General features: G+C 52.0%; 4 protein-coding genes across 8 annotated transcripts; 2 read left to right on the forward strand and 2 right to left on the reverse strand.

Annotated features, from left to right (window-relative positions):
- Window positions 1-456: 456 nt before the first annotated feature.
- Rgl2 (ral guanine nucleotide dissociation stimulator like 2) lies at window positions 457-8,808 on the forward strand. Of its 4 annotated transcripts, XM_020164158.2 has the most exons (18): window positions 457-596; window positions 806-1,002; window positions 2,339-2,422; window positions 2,887-3,065; window positions 3,192-3,242; window positions 3,329-3,626; window positions 3,891-4,142; window positions 4,223-4,326; window positions 4,433-4,517; window positions 4,598-4,666; window positions 4,880-4,954; window positions 5,898-5,930; window positions 6,052-6,173; window positions 6,263-6,358; window positions 6,441-6,552; window positions 6,653-6,943; window positions 7,359-7,473; window positions 7,599-8,808. In XM_020164158.2, exons 2-18 carry the CDS (start codon window positions 847-849, stop codon window positions 7,808-7,810), a joined length of 2,334 nt encoding a protein of 777 aa, XP_020019747.1. In that variant the 5' UTR covers window positions 457-596; window positions 806-846; the 3' UTR covers window positions 7,811-8,808. The 4 variants fall into 4 exon arrangements, with proteins under 4 accessions (XP_020019747.1, XP_073938546.1, XP_073938544.1 ...); XM_074082445.1 differs by lacking the exon at window positions 806-1,002 and having other exon boundaries at window positions 464-596; XM_074082443.1 differs by lacking the exons at window positions 457-596; window positions 806-1,002 and adding an exon at window positions 1,422-1,504.
- A 270-nt stretch (window positions 8,809-9,078) lies between these two features.
- On the reverse strand, window positions 9,079-10,520 carry Pfdn6 (prefoldin subunit 6). Of its 2 annotated transcripts, XM_020164162.2 has the most exons (5): window positions 10,289-10,520; window positions 9,991-10,069; window positions 9,687-9,757; window positions 9,483-9,607; window positions 9,079-9,241 (listed from the first exon to the last, which is right to left on the reverse strand). In XM_020164162.2, exons 2-5 carry the CDS (start codon window positions 10,052-10,054, stop codon window positions 9,112-9,114), a joined length of 390 nt encoding a protein of 129 aa, XP_020019751.1. In that variant the 5' UTR covers window positions 10,055-10,069; window positions 10,289-10,520; the 3' UTR covers window positions 9,079-9,111. The 2 variants fall into 2 exon arrangements, with proteins under 2 accessions (XP_020019751.1, XP_073938552.1); XM_074082451.1 differs by lacking the exon at window positions 10,289-10,520 and having other exon boundaries at window positions 9,991-10,254.
- Window positions 10,521-10,587: 67 nt separating this feature from the next.
- Window positions 10,588-18,476, forward strand: Wdr46 (WD repeat domain 46). Its single transcript, XM_020164159.2, has 15 exons — window positions 10,588-10,799; window positions 10,889-11,095; window positions 11,191-11,271; window positions 11,412-11,524; window positions 11,642-11,729; window positions 11,855-11,916; window positions 12,236-12,340; window positions 12,435-12,585; window positions 12,705-12,840; window positions 13,170-13,269; window positions 17,006-17,319; window positions 17,470-17,564; window positions 17,710-17,805; window positions 17,955-18,068; window positions 18,197-18,476. The coding sequence occupies exons 1-15, from the start codon at window positions 10,731-10,733 to the stop codon at window positions 18,311-18,313; spliced, it is 1,848 nt and encodes a 615-aa protein (XP_020019748.1). The 5' UTR covers window positions 10,588-10,730; the 3' UTR covers window positions 18,314-18,476.
- Window positions 18,477-18,662: 186 nt separating this feature from the next.
- On the reverse strand, window positions 18,663-20,379 carry B3galt4 (beta-1,3-galactosyltransferase 4). The gene is made up of 2 exons (XM_020164161.2): window positions 20,279-20,379; window positions 18,663-20,106 (listed from the first exon to the last, which is right to left on the reverse strand). The coding sequence occupies exon 2, from the start codon at window positions 20,081-20,083 to the stop codon at window positions 18,944-18,946; it is 1,140 nt and encodes a 379-aa protein (XP_020019750.2). The 5' UTR covers window positions 20,084-20,106; window positions 20,279-20,379; the 3' UTR covers window positions 18,663-18,943.
- Window positions 20,380-21,036: the final 657 nt, after the last annotated feature.

Here is a 21,036-nt window from a genome sequence, read left to right on the forward strand (position 1 = left end):
GCACCTTCCTGTCCCGCCCCCTGGCGGGTGGGCGGGAACGAGGGCTCCTCAGAAAGCCCGGAGTGGATTCGGTTCACTGCACTCGTGGGTTGGGGTGGGAGCGTAACCTTGCGGGGTGGAGTAACAGGGTCCCTCCCCGCCTAAAATACTTACCGCGGGAGTTTTATTCTTGCTCTTGTTGGGGGTGGGGATTCCAAATTCCGCTCCTTCCCTCCCTCGGAGGCCGGAGAGACGAATCTTTGTCCAGATTGAATGTTGGGTGACGTAGGCCCCAGAATCCCGAAAGGGGGTAGCAGGGGACAGTGGAAGTGGGGATCTGGACCCGTGGGTCCCGGCCCCTGGGTATCCTGCGCTCCTCTAGTCCGCCACCCTGGCTCCTGTCCTCACTTCCTTCCCCTTTTGGCTCCTGCTCTCGGAGCGGGCGGACGCGGGGGGGAGCGGAAAGGGCGGGAGGGCCCGGGAGCCCGGCGGAGAGGGGGGCACAGGGGGGTGCGGAAAAGTCGGGGAGGGGATTCGGTCCGGGGACTCGGTTGGGGGCTGGAGACCGACAGGAACAGCGGTCCGGGACCCGCGCTGCCCCCACCCCTCCCGAGCAGGTCAGAGCTAGAGCACTGGGTGACCCTGCCGTACCCGTGCTCGTGATCGCCTCACCCCCGAAATGTACCCTCTTTTCCACCCCTTTACCCCCTCCCGCAGACTTCCTGCAGGACTCCCATCCTGTTACCTAGACCCACCCGAGTCCCTTCCCTGCCCCGCTCCCCCACGCCCGCCTGACTCTCCAACCCCTCACCCCGTCTCTCCCCAGGCGCCCCCATGGCCCGACCCCGCTGATTCCTTCACTCGGCCATGCTCCCTCGGCCCCTACGGCTGCTTTTGGACACGAGCCCCCCCGGGGGAGTCGTGCTGAGCAGCTTCCGGAGCCGAGACCCCGAACAGGGTGGGGACCCAGGTGGCCGGGCCGTGGGCGGGGGGCAGGAGGAAGAGGAGGAGGAAGAAGAAGAGGTGAGATGCGGGTGGTGGGAGTAGGGGGCATAAATATTACAGAGACTTTCCACCTCTCTCGGTATCTCTGGGTCCCACCATCTCTTCCTCCCTGCCTCAGTTATATCTGCGCCTGTGGCTGGGTATCGGCCTGTCTCCCTGCTGTGGGTCCTGGCGTCTCAGTGGTTCTGTGTGTCAGTGTGACTTAGGACCTGCCCCGCAGGATCCTGTCCTGTTCCTGCCTGGAATGTCTGGCTGGGCTGTGCCTGCGGGGCCCTGGCCCTGTCTGCCTCTGCCTGCCTGAGTGTGTTTGCCCCTGGGCAGTTGTGTCTTGGTCCCTGTATCCCTCCCTGTTTTTGTTTGGCGGGGAGGGGTTTGTTTCCACAGTAACCAGCTCCTCTCACTCTGGGATTGGGGAGGGAACCTCAGATTTCGTGACCCCTCCCTCCCCCGCCCATCCCCTGGTGCTAGTAGAGGTGGGAAAGCCAAGGTTCTGGGACCTGGAGGGGTGATCCCAGGCTAGGTACGGTGTGATCATCTCTATCCCTAGGGGCCAATAGTGGTGGCTGGGGGCAGGATTTGGGACTTTAGGAGAGGCTGGATATTAGATTTGGGGCCAGAGGCTCTGGACTCCTGGGTCCAGACCCTGGGTAAAGGCAAGGCGACTGGCAGGGCTGGTTTTTCGGGATTGGTCGGGGGAGGGGCTAGGGCCACGTGACTCTGAGTCTACCCCACCACCACCACCACCACCAGCACATCCCTACTTCCCCTTCTCCTTCCTGTACTGGGATTGGAGCCGCCACCTTCTAGGGGATCCCCAGGGCTGAGATAGTGGAAGGCCCACCCTAGAGGATCTGGGGAGAGGGGCCTAATGGGAAGGACTAAATCTTCGGGCTTGTCAGGTTTTGGTGGGGGAGGGCGGGGCATGTGACTGTGCCTGTGCCTGAGGTTTCAGCTTCTCAAGGTCTCTGCCTTTGGCTTTCTGCCTCTTTGGCTTCCTGCCTCTTTGGCTTCCCTCTCCTGCCCTTTGCACCCTGCTTCTCTACTGTGTTGGGGCTCAGCTCTGGGGGGAAGGGGCCTCAGGGATCTCCAGGATAAGGGTTTCTGCATTCAGTCCAACCCTCCACTGCAACCCCCAAGACTCTACCGGGCCCTGAGGCGGCTGGGGGGGGGCTGTCTGGGCCCCAGTGGGGGAGATCTGGGGTCACCAGCCCCCCCCACCCCTCGCACTCGTTGGTACTGTCCCCTGCCATCACAGGTGAGGGGTACAGAGGGGGAGCAGGGCCTGGAATAAGAGGGCTGGGGACCATGGGTGGTGGTGTGGAACTGTCTGACTTCCCCTTCCTTGCTCCTTCAGGCCCCTGTGTCTGTCTGGGAGGAGGAGGAGGATGGTGCCACTTTTACAGTCACAAGCCGCCAATATCGGCCTCTTGATCCCTTGGTGAGATCATGATTTTGGCTTCTTACCTCTGATCCCTCACTGCCCGGTTCCCCTTCCTCTGGCTGATTTTCTGGCCAGAATGCTGGGTTGGAGGTCTGGATTCCAGGATTCTGCTGTGTGACTTAGGCCTGGTCCTTTGTCCTCTCTCTCTCTCTCTCTTTCTTCCCCCCACTCCTCCCCCCGGTACTGGGGGTTTGAACTCAGGGCTAACACCTTGAACCATTCCACCAGCCCTTTTTTGTGATGGTTTTTTTTTTAGAGGGTCTCATGAACTATTTGCCCGGGCTGTCTTGGAACTGTGATCTCTGCCTTGTGAGGATTACAGGCGTGAGCCACCGGTGCCCTGCTGTCTTCTCTTAATCTCAGCAAAATGAGCTGGGTTCACTCCTAGGACTGGGTTTGTCATAGATACCCTGTGGCAGATTTGAAGAAAAAGTCAGTGACCAGCCCTCTGTGTCCTCCAGGCCCCCACTCCGCCTCCACGTTCCTCCCGACGACTCCGGGCTGGCACCCTGGAGGCCCTGGTTAGACACCTATTGGATGCCCGGACATCAGGGGCTGACATGACCTTCATATCAGCCTTCTTGGCCACACACCGGGCCTTCACCTCCACGCCTGCCCTGCTTGGGCTTGTGGCTAACAGGTCAGGATCATAAGGGACCATGGGTGTAGAAGTGTCTGGATTGCCTAAAGCTGGGACATTCTTGCAACAGTCAGAGCCATAGGGAGTTTGTAAAAATGTACAAGTAGATTCTCTTCCCTTCCCCAGACTGGAAGCCCTTGAATCTCATTGTACCGATGAGCTAGAAAGGACAACAGAGTGAGTGACCCCTGACCCTCATCTCAGTCCCCTCTGTCAAAGCTTCAGCTGGACCTCTGACCATTGGCTGGCTCCCCTTCTCCCAGGGTAGCCATCTCTGTACTGTCAACCTGGCTGGCCTCTCACCCTGAGGATTTTGGCTCTGAGGTCAAGGGTCAGCTTGACCGGCTTGAGAGCTTCCTGCTTCGGACAGGGTATGCAGCAAGGGAGGGTGTTGGGGAGGGCAGCACTGACATCATCCGAAACCTCCGGTCCCGGGTGGACTCCCAGGCCCCTGACCTTCCTAAGCCCCTGGCCCTCCCCGGCGATCCCCCTGCTGACCCCACGGATGTCCTGGTGTTCCTCGCTGACCACTTGGCCGAACAGCTGACCCTGCTAGATGCGGTGAGACCCTGACCTTTGACCCCATGCCCCTGACCCCTTACCTCTCCTTGACTCCAGATCCTTCCCTTGCTTCCAGTCCTTCCTAATCCAGCTCCCATCCTCCTCCTTTTATTGTTTTGACCTTTCCCCTTCTCCCCTTGGTTGTTACCCTTCAAACCCTGTGCCCCTGTGATTCCTTGGCCACCTGAGATCCTCAGATCCCTGATGTTAGAAGGCTCATCTCACTTGATTATGAACTTTAATCTCTTGATCTCTGTCCTGCAGGAGCTATTTCTCAACCTGGTACCTTCTCAGTGTTTGGGGGGATTATGGGGTCACAGAGACCGGCCAGGACATTCCCACCTCTGCCCATCTGTCCGAGCTACTGTCACACAATTCAACAAGGTGGCAGGGGCAGTGGTTAGCTCTGTCCTGGGGGCCATCCCAACTGGAGAGGGGCCTGGGGAGGTGACCATACGGCCACTCCGGCCCCCCCAGAGGGCCCGGCTCCTGGAGAAGTGGATCCGTGTGGCAGAGGTAAGAGAAGATTACCCTATGGGGGACTATGATGTGGAGAGGGGCCCCACAGCCTTGGCTTTCTTCTTGGGCTTCCACAGGAGTGCCGACTGCTCCGAAACTTCTCTTCAGTTTACGCCGTTGTGTCAGCCCTGCAGTCCAGCCCCATCCACAGGCTTCGGGCAGCTTGGGGGGAAGCAGCCAGGTGGGAGGACATAGCACTGGACTGAGGGTGGGAGTTCCCCTGAGGAATGGGAAGAGGGGGTGACTGAGCTGAACTGTCCTGAGGACCACTGTTCTCCCTCCCCCAGGGACAGCCTCAGAGTCTTTTCCAGTCTCTGCCAGATTTTCTCTGAGGAGGACAATTATTCCCAGAGCCGGGAGCTCCTTATTCAGGTGAGGTTCTGCTTTCTGCATTCCCAACGTTTCCTGTGCCAATCCCTCTCCCCCCATATATCCTGGTTTGTCACCATCAGGAAGTAAAGTCACAGCCCTCTCTAGAGCCGCACTCCAAGAAGGCCTCAAGGTCTGGTTCCCGGGGTGGGGTGAGTAACCAGCCTGGGATGGTGGTGGTGGAGGTGGAAAGGAGTCTGGAATGTGTATGAGGGGAGCAGTATGTGTGCTGGGAAGGGGACTGAGGGGATGAGAAAAATGAAATCTGTTCTCAGAGGCTATGGGGAGGAAAGTGCAAAGGGACAAAGGGCCCTCAGAGCACTGGCAGGGTGTCTGACCCTGACCTCCTGATCTCTGAACTGCAGGGTGTGGTTCCATACCTTGGTACCTTCCTGAAGGACCTTGTGATGCTGGATGCAGCCTCAAAGGATGAGCTGGAGGTCAGTAGGTTTTTCTTCTTTGTGGGTGTGTATGTGTTTGTGTATGTTTGCACTTCGATGACATACAGGTGTACCTCAGGGTCAGGCAGACTTCTCTCTAAAAAATCGGCTGCAAGACCTAAGCAACTGAGAGCTAGGCTCTGGAGCCAGGTTTTATTACTGTAGCAAGTTGGTTAATCTCTTTGCCTCAGTGGTTTGTGAATGGGAAACTAGTTTTACCATAGGTGATCGATGGTATCACTTACACTATCACTATGTGATAGGTGATAATATCTACATAAACCTGTTACTGTGAGAGACAAATTAATTTGCATGAAATATCATCATATGTAGTTTATAAAATAAACAGATACCCAAGAACTGGGGATGAAGATCAATATTACACCTGCCTAGCATGCACAAGGCCCTAGGTTCCATCCCCAGCACCACAAAGCCAAAAATAAACAAAATTAAACATTGTTCAAGCAAATTCCTCATCCTTTCTTTTTTTCTTTCTTTCTTTTTCAGTACTGGGGCTTGAACTTGGGGCCTTTACCTTGAGTCACTCCACCAGCCCTATTTTTTGTGAAGAGTTTTCTTGAGATAGGGTTTCACGGAACTGTTTGCCCGGGCTGGCTTCAAACCTCGGTCCTCCTGATCTCTGCCTCCTAAGTAGCTAGGATTACAAGTGTGAGCCACTGGCACCCGGCAGGTTCCTCACCCTTTCTGAGCTCTATTTTCTCATCTGTAAAGTTAGCCATATTTTCTACCTATGACATTAATTTAAAGGGTGGATGGAGAGTTTAGGGCATGAGAGATGTGACAGGAAGAGGAGGCCTGGAGGAGACAGGGAGGCTGGCAGAGCAGTGTGAGTTGAATGTGTGGGGATGTGTTTAGGGGAGGGCTGTTCTTTTCTCTGAGTACAAAGCGGGGTTAGCACTTTCACTCCTTGTTGTCCTTGCAGAATGGATACATCAATTTTGACAAGCGGAGGAAGGTGAGAGGACCACATGGGCTGGATACCAGACATCCCTATCCATGTCACAGAAAGGGGAGGAAGAGGGGAATGTTGGGGGTCCCTGAGTTTTGGCTCCTGCAGTTTGAGGACTCCTTCCCAGGAGTTTGCTGTCCTTTCTGAGTTGCGGCGGCTCCAGAATGAATGTCATGGCTATGACCTCCAACCTGACCCTGATATCCAACAATGGCTTTCGGGGCTCCGGCCACTGACTGATGCTCAGAGGTGACTGGTTAGGAGAAGTTGGGGATCTTTGGCTGGGTATAGGGGATTGATGGCACATACTGACCTCTGCCCATTGCACCCTTCCCTAGTCACCGTGTATCCTGTGAGGTGGAGCCATCTGGTACCAGTGAACCTGCTGCCCCAAGGGTGCTTCGGCCAACGCTGGTCATCTCACAGTGGACAGAGTGAGGGAGTCAATGGCTGGGAGGTGGCTTCTTGGGGGCTTTCCACTCTTCCTCAGATTCCCTCAATCTCCTGTCATTCCAGGGTTCTGGGTTCTGTTGGGGGTCCCACCCCCCTTGTGTCCTGGGATCGGCCAAGTGTGGGAGGAGATGAAGTACCTGGAACCCCTGCTCCTCTGCTGACCCGGCTGGCCCAGGTGAGTTCTCCTGACCTCTGATCACACTGACCCTGACTCTGAATATTTCATTCTTAACTTCCCTCACTTCATAACAGACCTCCCTGTTGTTTGTCCCTAGCACATGAAGTGGCCATCTGTCTCATCTTTGGACTCTGCCCTGGAAAGCAGTCCCTCTTTGCACAGTCCGGCTGCCAGCCACCTCTCTCCTCCAGCTTCCTCCCCTAGGCCTTCTCGAGGTCACCGTCGCTCAGCCTCCTGTGGCTCCCCATTGAGTGGGGGTACAGGAGAAGGGGCCTCCAGGGGGACTGGATATGGGGGAGGGGGATCTGGGCCTGGGGCCTCTGATTGCCGAATCATCCGAGTCCAGATGGAGCTGGGGGAAGACGGCAGTGTCTACAAGAGCATTTTGGTGAGGGAGCTTTGGACTGGGGCAGGGGTTGAAAAATGGTGCCTTGTTGGACTGTAAATGTCTTAGATTTGGGCAACCAAGTGGAGTTGATTCTAGTTTTAATTCTGACCTTTGGCTTTGGCAGTTTTATTTCAATGACTACTTTGCATTAGCAGGTACACTTGTATCTTGGGTGCCATACTAGACTTTCAGAAGCAACAGCAATTTTCCCACAGGGAAGCAGCCCTTTTTCACTGGGTATCATGTTGGGCTGGCTTATGGGGTACAGGGAGCCACCATATGGGGTTTCTTGTTCATTTTAAAGCATTGGACACAGGTAACCTTTTTTGGTTAAGTAGGTGGCTGAGATAGCAAGGATGGGAAACAGAGGTCATTGTGGTCTATTTATTGCTCTTTTGGTTTCCTGTCCTGCCAGGTGACAAGCCAGGACAAGTCTCCAAGTGTCATTAGTCGTGTCCTTAAGAAAAACAATCGTGATTCTGCAGTAGCTTCAGAATTTGAGCTGGTACAGCTGCTACCAGGGGAGCGAGGTCAGAGGCCAAGAAGGAAGGCAGACTTGGGAGGGGAATGGTGCCCGTCAGTGGAGTACTTCCACATCTGGGCAGTTGTGGGAGGAATGACTGTCTGTTCTTGACACCTACCTCTAAACCTGCAGAGCTGACCATCCCACCTTCAGCTAATGTCTTTTATGCCATGGATGGAGCATCTCACGATTTCCTCCTACGGCAGCGGCGAAGACCCTGTACTGCCACACCCAGTTCTGCTAGCGGCCCATCTGCCTCAGGAACTCCCCCAAGCGAGGGAGGAGGAGGCTCCTTTCCCAGGATCAAGGCCACAGGGAGGAAGATTGCACGCGCACTGTTCTAAGAAGCCCTGTTGGCTTCCAGAGGTCATGGTGTTCATATCAGATGTGGGTAGCCATCCTGAACAGTGGTAGTTACATCACATTGAGACAGAAATTCTGAAGGATGGTCCGACACCTTGGGGCAGTGAAGTGCCATTTGTTTACAACTGCTGAGAAATCCAGCCCCGTGGGAGCTGGTGACCTTGTAACCAAGTGGGATACCTGTGTTCAGCTCCCCACCTCTGGTGAATGTGGCACACAGGTAGTGATGGGAAGAGGCACCCGTTTCTGACTGCTGCCACATTCTAGCATGTGAAGGGCCAAGTAAAGGCCTAGAGTTGGGGTGGGGGAAGAAAGGCCTAGAGGTTCTGAGCCCCAGGTCAGAGGGGAATGGCAAGTAGTTCTAATGGGAGTTCCTTTTCCCGTTCTGGGGGTTACTGTCACTGTGACAACACTAAGATAATAAACCAAAACACTACCTGATTTCTACTCCCATGCTTGCAGTGCACAGGAACTGGCTGCCGGGAGTGGGAGTGGGGGTTGGCTGAAGGTAAAAGTCATGGAGCAATAAGGGGCACAGTGTTTTCTACTCCCATGAAGAGCTGAAGCAACATACTGATGAGAGTGTTTTCCTCAGAACTTTATTCTTCTCCAGTGACTTCTTGCCTTCTGGTCCCTTTAATTTTTTCTCCTTACTTCTCACAGATACATGTGAAGCAGTAACCACCAAATTAAAATGATCACTATGGAGAACTGCCCTGAGGTCACATTTATAAGAAACAATTTTAGGACAAAGAAATGAAAAGAACAACTTTGTGGACAATACATAAATTTGCTGGGAATTTTAAGTCAGTTTAAGCCACATCCAAACAAATTTTAGAAAGACAGAGGTTGAAAAGGAACTAAAAGAGATGCCAGGGCTATTTGGAGACTGACAAGTATTCACAGCAGAATATAACATTTCATCCCGGACTCAGGTTAAAGAATTGTGGATTCTTAAATTAAACTGACATTCTCAATATGCTACAGTGTAAACGTCCTCATGTTTCTTAAAGGGTTGCATATGCAGGCAAAAAGCGGGTTGGAGGCATTTCAAACTTGAGTTTCAAGAAAGGATCACCCTGCCAGTTCCAAAAACCTAGACCAGAGGGAGGGATGTAGACAGTGTATGGATAGGGTGGAAGGAGATGAAGGAACTGATAAGAGATAATTATGACCACTGGCTGGACAGAAAAGAGTCAGGTGTTTTAACATTTTATTAACTACTATAGTACAGACCCTAGAGCTGCTTCATTCCCTTCCCTCCCCTCCCCCCCACCATGGGTCAGGCCTTCCCAGGAGCCCCTGCCTTTGCTGCCTGGGCCCGCTGGAACTCCTGCTGCAGCTGGGCAAGGGTCTCCCTCTGTTGCTCTGACTGCCTCTCAAGGTCTCGAAGCTGAGATTCATATCGTTTACTGAGAAAAATGGAGGCAAGTAGAAAAGGAGCAATTAGTAGGGATTACTAATGAAGGTGTTAAATGTAAGAAAGAGATCTAAGGGAGGGAGGGGAGAGGGGGCTAAAAGGGGAGGAAGGGGTTGGCATAAATGGACAGCTGGGGGCTACTATGGAGACCTATCCTACAGAGGTTCCCAAATACTTCTACTCCAGCAATGTCAGGTGCCTCACAGGGTGGTGGTGGTGGAACGAAGACTTACATTTCAGCCGTGATATAGTCCAGCCTCTTCCCCACTGTGGCCCGAGCCTCCCCTAGCTCCTGTTTGACCAGCACAGGACCCAGAAGTTTAAAGACCACGTTGGATCCATCCAGCAGGGCCAGTTCCTGATGTAGGGAGGAGACATGTATGATAGAACTATAGCCAGTACAAATTCCGCCTCACCCGCAGGTCCATGTTCCTCACCTCCTTCACGATGTTATTTTCTGTTAGTTGTGCCTCAAGCTTCTGCCTCCCTGACATAGATTTACTCAAGTCTGGGGGATGGGAGAAAAGATTAAAAACATCAAATGTGCCACTGACCCCCACAATCTTATTCAGAAGAAAATGGACGTAAGGAAGTAGACAGTGATTCCATCAGTGGGTGATAAATACTGAGGTGGGGACGCATGGGCAGGCGGAGGCCGGGATGGGGCAGTAAAGCTTATCTTGGCATGGCTTTGGGTTGTGAGTGGACTGGAGTGAGGCCACATTGACCCTGCGCCTTTACCTTTCTGCAGCTGTTGGTATTTCTCCACTTCTCCCTGCAGCTTCTTTTGGATCAGCTCAGCCATGGCGAGGAGGAAAGCCTGCGGGGAGCAGGAGGGGAGAGCTGGGTCTCGAGCTCTGGAAGGTACCCCAGGTCTCCTTTCTGGCCCGGCCCGAGGAAGTGACAGCACTCTCGAAAGGCAGCCCCTCCGGCCACCGCAGCCTCGCCTCTTCTCGGATGGCGATTCTATCCCGGTTCCAGGAGATGGAGGGCGAAACAAGACTCCCAAACCCGTCAACCAAAACCCTAATATACTCACGTTCTTCCTTCTGTATTGAAAAGCCCGGAAGTAAACATGGAATGCTGGGAAAAGACCGCTGCTGAAGCTGCCTTCTGACAAATGCCGGGAAATGTAGTTCTGTATGTTTAATGAGCCTCGTCCTACTTAAAAGACTGGGCTCGAGACGCTTTAGGCAAGATGGGGAAGCTAATCTGGAACAAGAAACTTTTGTTTCTTGGTTCTGGCCTCCCAGTTGCCTGTTCTTCAGCACTCGGCCATAAGCGGCAGCTCGGGGGAGCCTCCTCGGCGGCTCCTCCTCGGCGGCTCACGGGAGGCGCGCCCTCACTCAAGATGGCGCCAAGAAGCGCTCAGAACTGGTAAGGCGCTGGTTGGATGAAGGCAGGAGGGTTTCCGGAAGTTTCCGAGCGGACTGTGGTACCTGCCGAGGGAGTTTTGCACGTGGACCCTTGGTGTCGGCGAGATGGAGACAGTCCCAAGGCCGGGTAGGGATGTGCCGCCCAAGAACGACAAACTTCAGGCTAAGAGGAAGGTAGAGGCCCAGAACGGGGAGTTCTCAGCCGCCGGGTCGTGGGTCGGGGCGTGAGCTGCGGAGTAAGAGGACGTGTGATATGCCCGTAGAAGCCGCGGCGATACTGGGAGGAAGAGGCCACTCCAACCGCTGCTGGGGCCTCTCCAGGGCCCCCTCTTACGAAGAGGAAGAATCGAGAGCCCGGACCCCAGAGGCCAAAGAACAGTGGCATATCAAAGAATTCTCGGATCTCCATGAAACCCCATGTCCCAAGGAGGGCCCGAGAACCGAGGAGGCCGGAGCGGAGCTTGTCGGGGGTGAGTTTGATTGGGTGTCAGGGCAGGGGCCTTGTGCTTTGAGAGAAGTTTGGGTACACAGAACCCGCTCGCTAACTGCCTCCGTCCTGCCCCAGGCCCAGGACCCGTTCCCAGGCCCCGCCCCCGCCCCTGTGGAGGTGGCCCGGAAGTTCCGTCGTATTGACAAATCCAAAAAGGTGAGGACCAGCCAGACTGGGGAAGGGCTGGAGGCAGTGAGTGGGTGGTGCGATGGACAGAAGCCGGCCCAGCTGGCTCTCCTGTGACCCTACGTATACTCAGGTTTTCTCCTACTCCTCCCCCACCAACAATGTTATAGCTCCCATATTCTAAGTCTAAAACCAGAAGCAAACTTGAGGTAGCTGAAGCGCAGGAAGAAGAAGCAAGCGTCAGAGCTGCTCGTTCTGAGTTGCTGCTTGCTGAGGAACCTGGGTGAGTAGACCCTAATCGAGCCTTCCCAGTTCCAGCTTTACATGGCTTTTCTCATTCTATGTTGGTATGCTAACTTCATATTGAGAAACTTTACTGCCGTCCTAACCTCGCTTTCAGGTTCTTGGAAGGGGAGGATGGGGAAGACACAGCAAAGATACGCCAGGCTGACATTGTGGAAGCTGTGGACATTGCAAGTGCTGCCAAGGTGAGCCTGAGGGAAGGGGTGATCATGGGTTGATTGATGGTGCAGGGCAAGAGAGGAATGGGGACTAGTGGAGGTGATTACTGAGGGGAGCCCAGTCTTTCTTGTTTCACTCTTCCCTTTCCCAGCACTTTGACTTGAATCTGCGGCAGTTTGGACCCTACAGACTGAACTACTCTCGAACTGGGAGGTAAAGTTGAATTGCAGTGTTTTTTTTTTTTTTTTTTTTTTTTTTTGTTAGTGCTGGGAATTGAGGCACGGTCCTGTGTGTGCTAAGCATGCATTGTATCCCTGAGCCACATCCCCTGCTTATAGTGGCTCTTGCTGTGCTTCCTTAACTGCTCTGGTTAACTGTGCAGTGTGTGTTTGGGTTGTTGATGAAAATGGCGAGCATCTACTTCAACATGACTCCTCACCTGGAGAGGAGCTGGTGTGGGGGCAGATCTCCAGTTATCTGAGTCACAGTGATCCCATGCATGAATACCCCACTTTTCTTTCATCTTTAACAGACACTTGGCTTTTGGAGGGCGTCGGGGTCATGTGGCTGCCCTCAACTGGGTGACAAAGAAGCTCATGTGTGAGATCAACGTCATGGAGGCAGTGCGGGACATCCAGTCAGTGTCTTCTCTGTTGTTGGTCAGTGGGGGTGATCAGCCATTTCAGCATGTTATCCCATTTTCCATTGAACCACTCCTTCTTTCCCCCCAGGTTTCTCCATTCTGAGGCACTGTTTGCAGTCGCTCAGAATCGCTGGCTTTATATCTATGACAACCAGGGCATTGAGCTCCATTGCATCCGCCGCTGTGATCGAGTAACACGGCTTGAGTTCCTGCCTTTTCATTTTCTGCTGGCCACAGCTGTGAGTGACTGGGGAGCACAAGGGCCTGTGATAGTCTTTGGGATTACTTATCTCCTCTAGACTCCCACAGAGGGAAGACGAAGAGCAGTCAGAACTCAGTCATTCTCTTTCGCTCTTAGTCAGAGACAGGATTTCTGACCTATTTGGACGTGTCAGTGGGGAAGATCGTGGCAGCTCTGAATGCTCATGCTGGACGGCTCAGTGTTATGGCTCAGAACCCTTACAACGCCATCATCCATCTTGGACAGAGCAATGGTGAGTTTTGCTGTTCTTTTTTTTTTTTGGGGGGGCGGGGGGACAGGATCTCACTGTGGTGTCCAGGCTGATCTCAAATTTTGCAGTCCTCTGCCTCAGCCTATAAGCTGTAGTAGGTTATAAGCATGTGCCACTAAGCCAGGCTCCTGCCTTAGCTTTGATTCTCTGACCATCCTGACCTGCTTTTCTTCTGTATTTGTACTTTACAAATCCTTACCCATTTACTTTTCCTATTACTTCTTGGTCTTGAGTCCTCATGTTTCCCTGGCTTAATAATCTTAGGGTAAGGTTTGTATTAGTAATTTTAGTTCTACTTCTCTTACTTCCAGGGACTGTGTCTTTATGGAGTCCAGCCATGAAGGAACCCCTGGCAAAGATTCTCTGTCACCGTGGTGGGGTCCGGGCTGTGGCAGTAGATTCTACAGGCATGTAAGTCACTTGTTTGGGGTAAGGTGTGGGGGTTACAGACTGCAATGCAGCAAGGCTGCATAGGTGTATGTCTTGCTATTGCCATTGGCCAGTGTGGGCACGTGCTATAACTTCTGTGTGCCAGTTCCTAATCTTGAGAGTGGGAATGTGAGTGGAGCTTAGGGTCAGTAAGCTAAAGAGCCGAGCCAGATAGTAAATATTTTAGGCTTTGCTTGGCCAAGAGGTAAAATCAAAGGTATTAATATAGGTAATTAAATAACAATAGAGAAAATTGTCACAAATCTTTTAAGTGGTGAAATTTTAAAATATAATGCTTGAATATAATCTTGTAATATAAGTCTGTTAAGTGGGAAGAATTGAATTCCTTTTTTTTTTTTGGTGGGACTGGAGTGTGAACTCAGGGCTTCACACTTGCAAAGCAGGCACCCTACTGCTTGAGCCATACCTCCAGTCTATTTTGCTCTGGTTATTTTGGAATGGGGTCTTGAGAACTGTTTGTCCAGGCTGGCTTTGAACTGAGATCCTTCCATCTCAGCCTTCCAAGTAGTTAGGATTACAGGCACCAGCCACTGGCATCTGGCTTGAATTCCTTATTAAATGAGGATGACATTTTGCTTAATCGAGGTTCAAGGTTAGTGTTCCAAATCATCAAACTTGATTGTGAATGATCATCTGTTAGTGCATCTTTGAAATATCTTTGGCATAGGTGATGAACTAGGTGATATGTGAGGCATCCAAGTGCTGTCAAGTTATAATGTTGTCACTGTAATTTGTACTGTGCCAAGCAGCAGTGCAAATTGATAAGGTGCCATGTACAGTCTCTGTCATTACCATTTGACTGTGCTGTTGAAGGGTGTAAGCAGCTAGTGAAGTAAATGAGTAAGTGTGGCTGGGTTCCAATATATCTGTGCACAGAGAAATTTGAATTTCATATGGTTTAAACATGTCTCAAAATATCCCTTGGTTTCTTTAACCAGTTGAAACATGTAAAAACCATTCTTAGTTTGTGACCTGAATAGAAATAGATGGTGGACTAGATTTGGCTATAGGTGACAGTTTGTTAAGCTCTAGTCTAAAGCCTTCATAAAATTGGTGTAGACATTAAATGAGTTAAGGGCTAGATGCCAGTGGCTCACACGCATAATTCTAGCTACTTGGGAGGCTGAGATCAGAATGATCACAGTTTAGGGCCAGCCTGGGCAAATAGTTTGCAAAACCCCCATCACTAAAATAACCAGAGCGAAATGGACTGGAGTTGTGGCCAAAGTGGTAGAGCGCCTGCTTTGCAAGTGTGAAACCCTGAGGTTCAAATCCTATTCCAACCAGTAAACGAATGAATGAATAAAAATAAAATGAGTTAAGACATACAAAGAACAAATAGGGAGCGCTTTCCCTCTCTCATTGAAGATGAACACATCTTCAGATCTAGCTGGTGATTTTAGGGGAAGGGTGGTGTGTCTCTTTTGGACTTCTGCTGTTTCCAAGAGAGTATATGCATTTCTCGTAGTTTTTTTTGTATTTTCTTCTAATTCGTTTCACGTATCAGGCACTCACAGGGCCCCTATTGCTGGCTGGGCTGTGTGCTGAGGTTCTGGGGATCTAAGGATAAATCTTTGAGCCTACCTGGGTGTGGTGTTCCAATTGCACTTTTTTTTTTTTTATAAATGTACGAAACAGGTGACTATGTTTTGTGGGAATGATTGGCCAGGTGATGTACTTTGTATTCACTGGACACATGACTTAATGTGTCCTGTCATTCCCAAATTTCCTTCTTTCCTGTTCCCATTCACCCAGAATTTTCCTGTAGAGTTCTTTGGCTCCTCTAGCTAACTACACATCTCACAAGTTTAGCCTTCAGTAATAACAGAAGTAAAAGTACTATTTGAACAGAGCATGGTGGCTTATGCCCATAATTTCAGCATTTAGGACACTGAGGCAGGAGGATCAAGAGTTGCAGGTCAGCCTGGGCTGCACAGTAAGACATTGTCTGAAAAAAAAAAAAAAAAAAAGTACTTTGCTGAGTGTTTTCTGGGTCCTCCCAGAAAAGGTACTCCCTTTGTTCCTACTCATGGACCACCTCTGGAGTCCTGCCTTTCTTCCATCCCTCTGGAACTGTTTCCTTCCATTCTTGCTGTCTCCTGTGGGCATGAGTGATATAGCCAAGTTCCAGGCTCCAGTTCTTTCTGACATGTCCATGGTACTGTTGTCAGAATAATTTCCTATAAGCTGCTTTCCTCTTTTTATACCACTGCTCAGGAATCTTCTACATTCAGAAAAGACTATATAACTTTACTTTTAAATTGTTTAAAAGAAAAACAGGACTGGGGGTGTGACTCAAGTGGTAGGGCACCTGCCTAGCAAGGATGAGGCCCTGAATTCAATCCCCACTGCTGTCAAAAAAAAAAAAGGGGAAAGAAAAGAAATCAGTAAACAAATGTGGAGGAAAAGGAAAAGCCCAGTGGCCATCAACTTACAAAAAGCCTTCAGGTTATTCAGACCCCTTTGGCCTCCATAATTGTATCTTTGTGGATAAGTGATTTGGTTCTGCCCTTTTTACTCCCTATCTGTGTCAGCCTGACTCTGGAGAGTGGGAAGCCTTGTGTGCAGCTTTTGTGGGCCATTGGGCCTGCCTAAGCTGTTGCTTGCCCTCTTCTGACCGACTGGACCAGCCACTACTGTGTCCAAGGCTTGATCACTTAGTTCACTGAGACTCAGAGTTTTGTCAACACCTTGGCACCAAACAGCTCTTAGAGCCATCTCTGCTTATCTCTGGTCCCTATCAGAAGCTTTTTGGACAGGCCATGGGGACTCAAGATGAAGCTGGCTTCTTCCTCAAAAAGCTTTCTGAAGCCTACCTTAGGACTGGATTAGCTTGGCTTCTCAAAGCCAAATTGCTTTTAAGGTTTAAGTAGTTCAGTAGTTTGGCCTGGAATCCCATCTCACTGCTGGACTGATATTTACCCAGGGTTTCCGTATGTGTTCCAGTGCAGTGCGTGATTCTTTGAGAGGATTTGGTTGCCAGCCTTGCAGAAAAAGCAGAGAGTGGACAGGGCTGTCCAGTATATTACTTTGCTAGTTCCTTGAGTGGGTTTTCTCAAGTCCATGTGGTCTTTACTTCATGATTTGTCAGTGTCAGAGAACAATATTGGGCTAACGAGTTATGAGTCCTCAGTTTGACTTAAAAAAAAAAAAAATCTTAAAAGTTTGTCCCCTCATGATTTATCACCACATCTCCCACAAAACCTGCAGACAAACCTCTGTTTCCATCTCACTATGTCTACACTTCTGGTGATAATGTACCTGAACCTGTTGTGTTTCTTGAAAATTACTTAGCATGGCCCAGATCCCTTCTTTTCAGGGATGTCCTCTCTGAAGAGAGCACTGCATGTTCCTTTTGTCCAGTTGCTCTGGACACACATTTAGGTACAGCCTCACATGTCTTCAGAGGGCACTGGTGTGTTAGTAGGTAGGTAGGAGGGCAGACACTAAAGAAACAAGCCTGACTTGGCTTCCAGCTGGACCACTAACTAACCTGGATTTCCTTTCTCTGACCTTCAATCTCCTTATCTATAAAAAGGATGTAAAAATAGAGTTGTGAAACTTATTGGATAATTTCATGTAATGGGAGTGGTTATTACTAGTCTTTTCCTCCCCATCCAGATGTGACAGTTGGGGTTGGCCACAGGCCTTAGAAAATCCATTCTAACAGATTAATTGATCCCTTATTTCCCCCCAGGTACATGGCCACCTCTGGCTTGGATCACCAGTTGAAAATCTTTGACTTGAGAGGGACATTCCAGCCTTTGAGTGCACGGACACTGCCCCAGGGAGCAGGACACCTGGCCTTTTCCCAGCGGGGACTGTTGGTTGCAGGAATGGGTGATGTCGTCAACATATGGGCAGGGCAAGGCAAGGCCAGCCTACCCTCCCTGGAGCAGCCCTACCTCACCCACCGGCTCTCAGGACATGTGCATGGTCTTCAGTTCTGCCCCTTTGAAGACGTGCTGGGGGTTGGGCACAGTGGGGGCATCACCAGCATGCTGGTCCCTGGTAAGTTGGCCAGGGGATGGTGTGCAAAGTGAGTAAGTCTGATGGAAGTTTGGGTGGGCCTGAAACAGCCAGGGGAGGGACAAGGGGACTGGTCAGGCTGAAGCTGCAGGACTGGATTCTTGTGACTCTTATTTTCTTCCCTCCCTCCAGGGGCTGGTGAGCCCAACTTTGATGGCTTGGAGAATAACCCATACAGGAGCCGGAAGCAGCGCCAGGAGTGGGAGGTGAAGGCTCTGCTGGAGAAGGTGAGCTGCTTCCTGCTAGAGCAGGTGTTTGGCTTGAGGGCTGGAGAGCTCCCCAGTGCTCTCATGCAGCCTCCCTGGCCTTTGTCCCTTTTTGGTGTTACCCTCTATGGTTCCTTAACCCATTCTTGTCCTTTGACACCCCTAGGTACCTGCAGAGCTCATTTGTCTGGATCCCCGAGCCCTGGCAGAGGTAGATGTCATCTCTTTGGAGCAGGAAAAGAAGGAGAAGATAGAGAGACTGGTATGGAGCAGCACCTGAGTGCCCAGACCCTTCCTCAGCTATCCCCCTCCACCCTCAGCCTGTCCCCTGAAATGCAGCTCAGCAGGTTGGTGCTACCAGTTTCCTGATTCTGAAGCTGTTACTGATTTTACTCTTGTCCCCTCCCTCAGGGCTATGACCCTGAGGCCAAGGCTCCTTTCCAGCCAAAGCCAAAGCAGAAGGGCCGCAGCTCCACAGCAAGCCTGGTAAAGAGGAAGAGAAAGGTCATGGACAAGGAACACAGGGTAAATAAGCACTGGTGGGGTGGGATGGGCTGGGCCGCCACAACTGCACGTTCTTCCTGCTCATGCTTTAGGCTTTTTCATTCAGCCACTACTCACCTTGCCCTGTGTTCTCCCTCCTTTTTCCCCAGGACAAAGTACGGCAGAGTCTTGAGCAGCAGCAGCAGCAGCAGCAGCAGCAGCAGACGCAAGAGAAAGCCAAGCCCACCGGGGCCCGGCCATCTGTGCTGGACAGATTTGCGCGCTGAGCCAGGCTCTCAGGTGGCCTGGGAACAACTTCTCCCTAAGATCACTTGTAGGGAAATGACTATATTCACTGGAATAAGCGGTAATGTGCCTCCCTTTCCCAACTGGGTGTGGAGAGCTGGCTCCTTGGATAGGTCGATATTAAAGCAAGCACATGAGACTTAATTCTAGGTTCAGAGGTATTAGTGCCCTGCCTCCATCCTCCCTATACCTTTTTGCTAGCCTTTTCAGAGCCTTCCTCCCCAGAGAGATTATCTTTTCTTTCCTGTGTCCCTGGGGATGTCCTTCCCATCCCACAGGGTTGAAGCCTTGGCTTTCCAGGTTCTTGGAGTCCTGATGAAGACACTGCACTTGAAGGAGTGGAGAGACAAGTTTTATTGAGTGACTCATTCCCCTCTTCTGCTTTGGCTGGAGGGAACAGAACAACTCCAGCATTTTTTTTTCCCCTATCCCTAGTGACCACCTTTGGGGCTAGCAGGCAAGGTCCTTAGGTATCTCCTATATCCCTCTGGAGACAGACTCAGTCTTGTATGAGGAAACATCTGCTGCAGCCAGCTAGGGCCCCTACCTTGGGCTTGGAAGAGTAGTCTTGAAGGTTCTGGCTCCGTGTTTTCTCCCGTGACTCCAGATGCTCAGCTATGAAGCCAGGCAATGACTCGACACCGAAGGATGCCCAAGACTCCCTGGAGCCAGGAACAAAAGGGTGTGGTCCTTTCTCCATCTAATCCATTCACTAGTTTCCAGGCTTCCTGCATCTTCCAGGGATCCAATTTATGGGATGTTAGCAGGAATTTCCCGTAACAGCACCGATCCAGGGGGTAGTGGGTGGCACCAGCCAGCTTGACGCAATGGGTTGGGGAGAGGCCTCCTCGTCGTGCACTAACTCCAACAAAGACGTCCTCTAGTGGCAGAGGGGGTGCTCCACTGGCCACCTTTAGAATGAGCTGCACAGCTGAGGCTGACAGCACATACCCTGTGCCAGAGGCATAGGGTGGAAAGGGGCCCCAGGTTGGAGGCCATTGCTCTTCTGACACTTGATGCCGGCTCCCAGGGGTCCGAGAGGGGTTCACCCTCCAATGTACACGGCCTAGGTACAGAAGTGGCACGGTCTCTTCCTGCAAAGCCCGGCCTTGCTGCTTTCCCTCTACAGCCCTGGCCTCTTTGCGGGTCCCCATGCCCTTCTCCATAGGGCCCCCTCTCAGAATCAGTTCTGACACCAGCTCAGGGACGTTGACGTAGACATCGTCGTCTGTCTTGAGGACGTAACGGGCCATGGGGCAGTGTTTGTCGGCCCAGTTAAGTCCACTGAGGGTCTTGAGGGTGAGGTTTCGGTAGGAGTCCTGGAAGGCAGCCTGCAAGATGTCCCCTTTGGCTGCTGACTCCCGTGCCAGGTCATTCCCTTGGGAACCACCGGTGAGGTGCTGCCCATGAGGCTCTCCTACCAGGAAAAGCGTGCGCACCCCGAGTCCCCGGGCCTCGCGCAGTCCGCCCCACGAGGCCCGAATGGCGTTCCTTTGGTTCAGGTTTGCCGGGGCCGTGCACACCAGGATTAGCAGGAAAGGAGGGACTCCAGGACCACTGCAGGCCTCCTGGTTGGGGATCAACAGGCGGGGCAGGGCCAGGGGCGGCCCGGGAGAGGCGGGGGCTGGGAGCAGGGACGCCAGCGAGAGGCTCAGCAGCTCCTCCCCCAACCCGGAAGGCCCAAAGAGGGTCCAGATGATCACCAGCAGCAGGGTGGCAAGGAGAAGTCGCTGGAAGAAGCTGAGGGGCATGGCGTGGCGCGGTCAGACGGGATCTGGAGGGAAAGGAGGGCGGTTAGAGGGCAGTTAGACCGGCTCTAAGCCACCGCGCCTGGGATGGGATGGGGAAGGGTTGCTGAGCACGCGCGCGTGGACTCCAGCACGCCCATCGCAGGGGTGTGGAGAACCGAAGGGACTGCGGACCATGCTTCCGCCGTAGACAGTTACCTTGTGGCCCCGGCCCCGCCACCGCTAAGCTCCGCTCCATGGCCGGCCACCTGCAGCCCTTCCCCCACCGAGTTCCCATCGTTCCTTTCTGCCGGAAGCGCGCAAACCCATGCTGGAGCCCCACCCCACTGCTGGGAAATAAACCTTGCCAGTTCGATTTTTATCTACACCGACCCCATCTTTTAGAAACAAGGTATCCTATCACCCGCAAATAACTCACCCGAAGTTGTACCTGCCTTGATATAAAGAGCCCTGCTAACCAACCTCAGGCGTTTCCCCACTATCCCGCCTCAGATCTAATCAGCTACTAACAGGGAAACTCCACTGCTTTATTATATCCAACAGCCGGCACCCCTCAGATCTAATCAGCTATTAACATAGGGAAACGCCACTGCTTTATTATATCCAACAGCCAGGCACTGCACAGCCACACAGGTAGGCAGAGTATAGCAGTTGGAAGCCAGCCCTGGGAAGTTACTGAGACTGTATCAAAAAACTAAGCTGGTGTGGTGGTTCCTGTCTGTTATCTGCTTCAGACAGTTTATCAAGTTCAAAGCCACCTGGGCCATGTAATGAGACCATCTAAAAAAAAAAAAAAAAAAACCCAAAACCCCAAAGGTTGGACATGTAGTCCAGTGATAGAGCACTTGCTCAGCACCTCAAAAGCAAGAATGAAAAACCCAAAACAAAACTTTCCCAAAAACACAATGGCTGAAGTCATGGCTCAAGTGGCAGGGAATTGCTCAGCAAGGCCAAGA

The sequence above is a fragment of the Castor canadensis genome, chromosome 8, assembly GCF_047511655.1.
Source record: "Castor canadensis chromosome 8, mCasCan1.hap1v2, whole genome shotgun sequence".
NCBI classification, from domain to species: domain Eukaryota; kingdom Metazoa; phylum Chordata; class Mammalia; order Rodentia; family Castoridae; genus Castor; species Castor canadensis.

Excerpts from the sequence above, each read along its gene's own strand:
- Rgl2 (XM_020164158.2), top strand. The coding sequence starts at position 847 with ATGCTCCCTCGGCCCCTACGGCTGCTTTTGGACACGAGCCCCCCCGGG. Across the intron at positions 1,003-2,338 it reads AGGAGGAGGAAGAAGAAGAG|GCCCCTGTGTCTGTCTGGGA; the intron begins GTGAGATGCGGG and ends TTGCTCCTTCAG. Across the intron at positions 6,174-6,262 it reads CCACTGACTGATGCTCAGAG|TCACCGTGTATCCTGTGAGG; the intron begins GTGACTGGTTAG and ends ACCCTTCCCTAG.
- Pfdn6 (XM_020164162.2), bottom strand. The coding sequence starts at position 10,054 with ATGGCTGAGCTGATCCAAAAGAAGCTGCAGGGAGAAGTGGAGAAATAC. Across the intron at positions 9,758-9,990 it reads ATACCAACAGCTGCAGAAAG|ACTTGAGTAAATCTATGTCA; the intron begins GTAAAGGCGCAG and ends CCCATCCCCCAG. Across the intron at positions 9,242-9,482 it reads GACTATATCACGGCTGAAAT|TAAACGATATGAATCTCAGC; the intron begins GTAAGTCTTCGT and ends CATTTTTCTCAG.
- Wdr46 (XM_020164159.2), top strand. The coding sequence starts at position 10,731 with ATGGAGACAGTCCCAAGGCCGGGTAGGGATGTGCCGCCCAAGAACGAC. Across the intron at positions 11,096-11,190 it reads CGGAGCGGAGCTTGTCGGGG|GCCCAGGACCCGTTCCCAGG; the intron begins GTGAGTTTGATT and ends GTCCTGCCCCAG. Across the intron at positions 12,841-13,169 it reads CCATCTTGGACAGAGCAATG|GGACTGTGTCTTTATGGAGT; the intron begins GTGAGTTTTGCT and ends TCTTACTTCCAG.
- B3galt4 (XM_020164161.2), bottom strand. The coding sequence starts at position 20,083 with ATGCCCCTCAGCTTCTTCCAGCGACTTCTCCTTGCCACCCTGCTGCTG.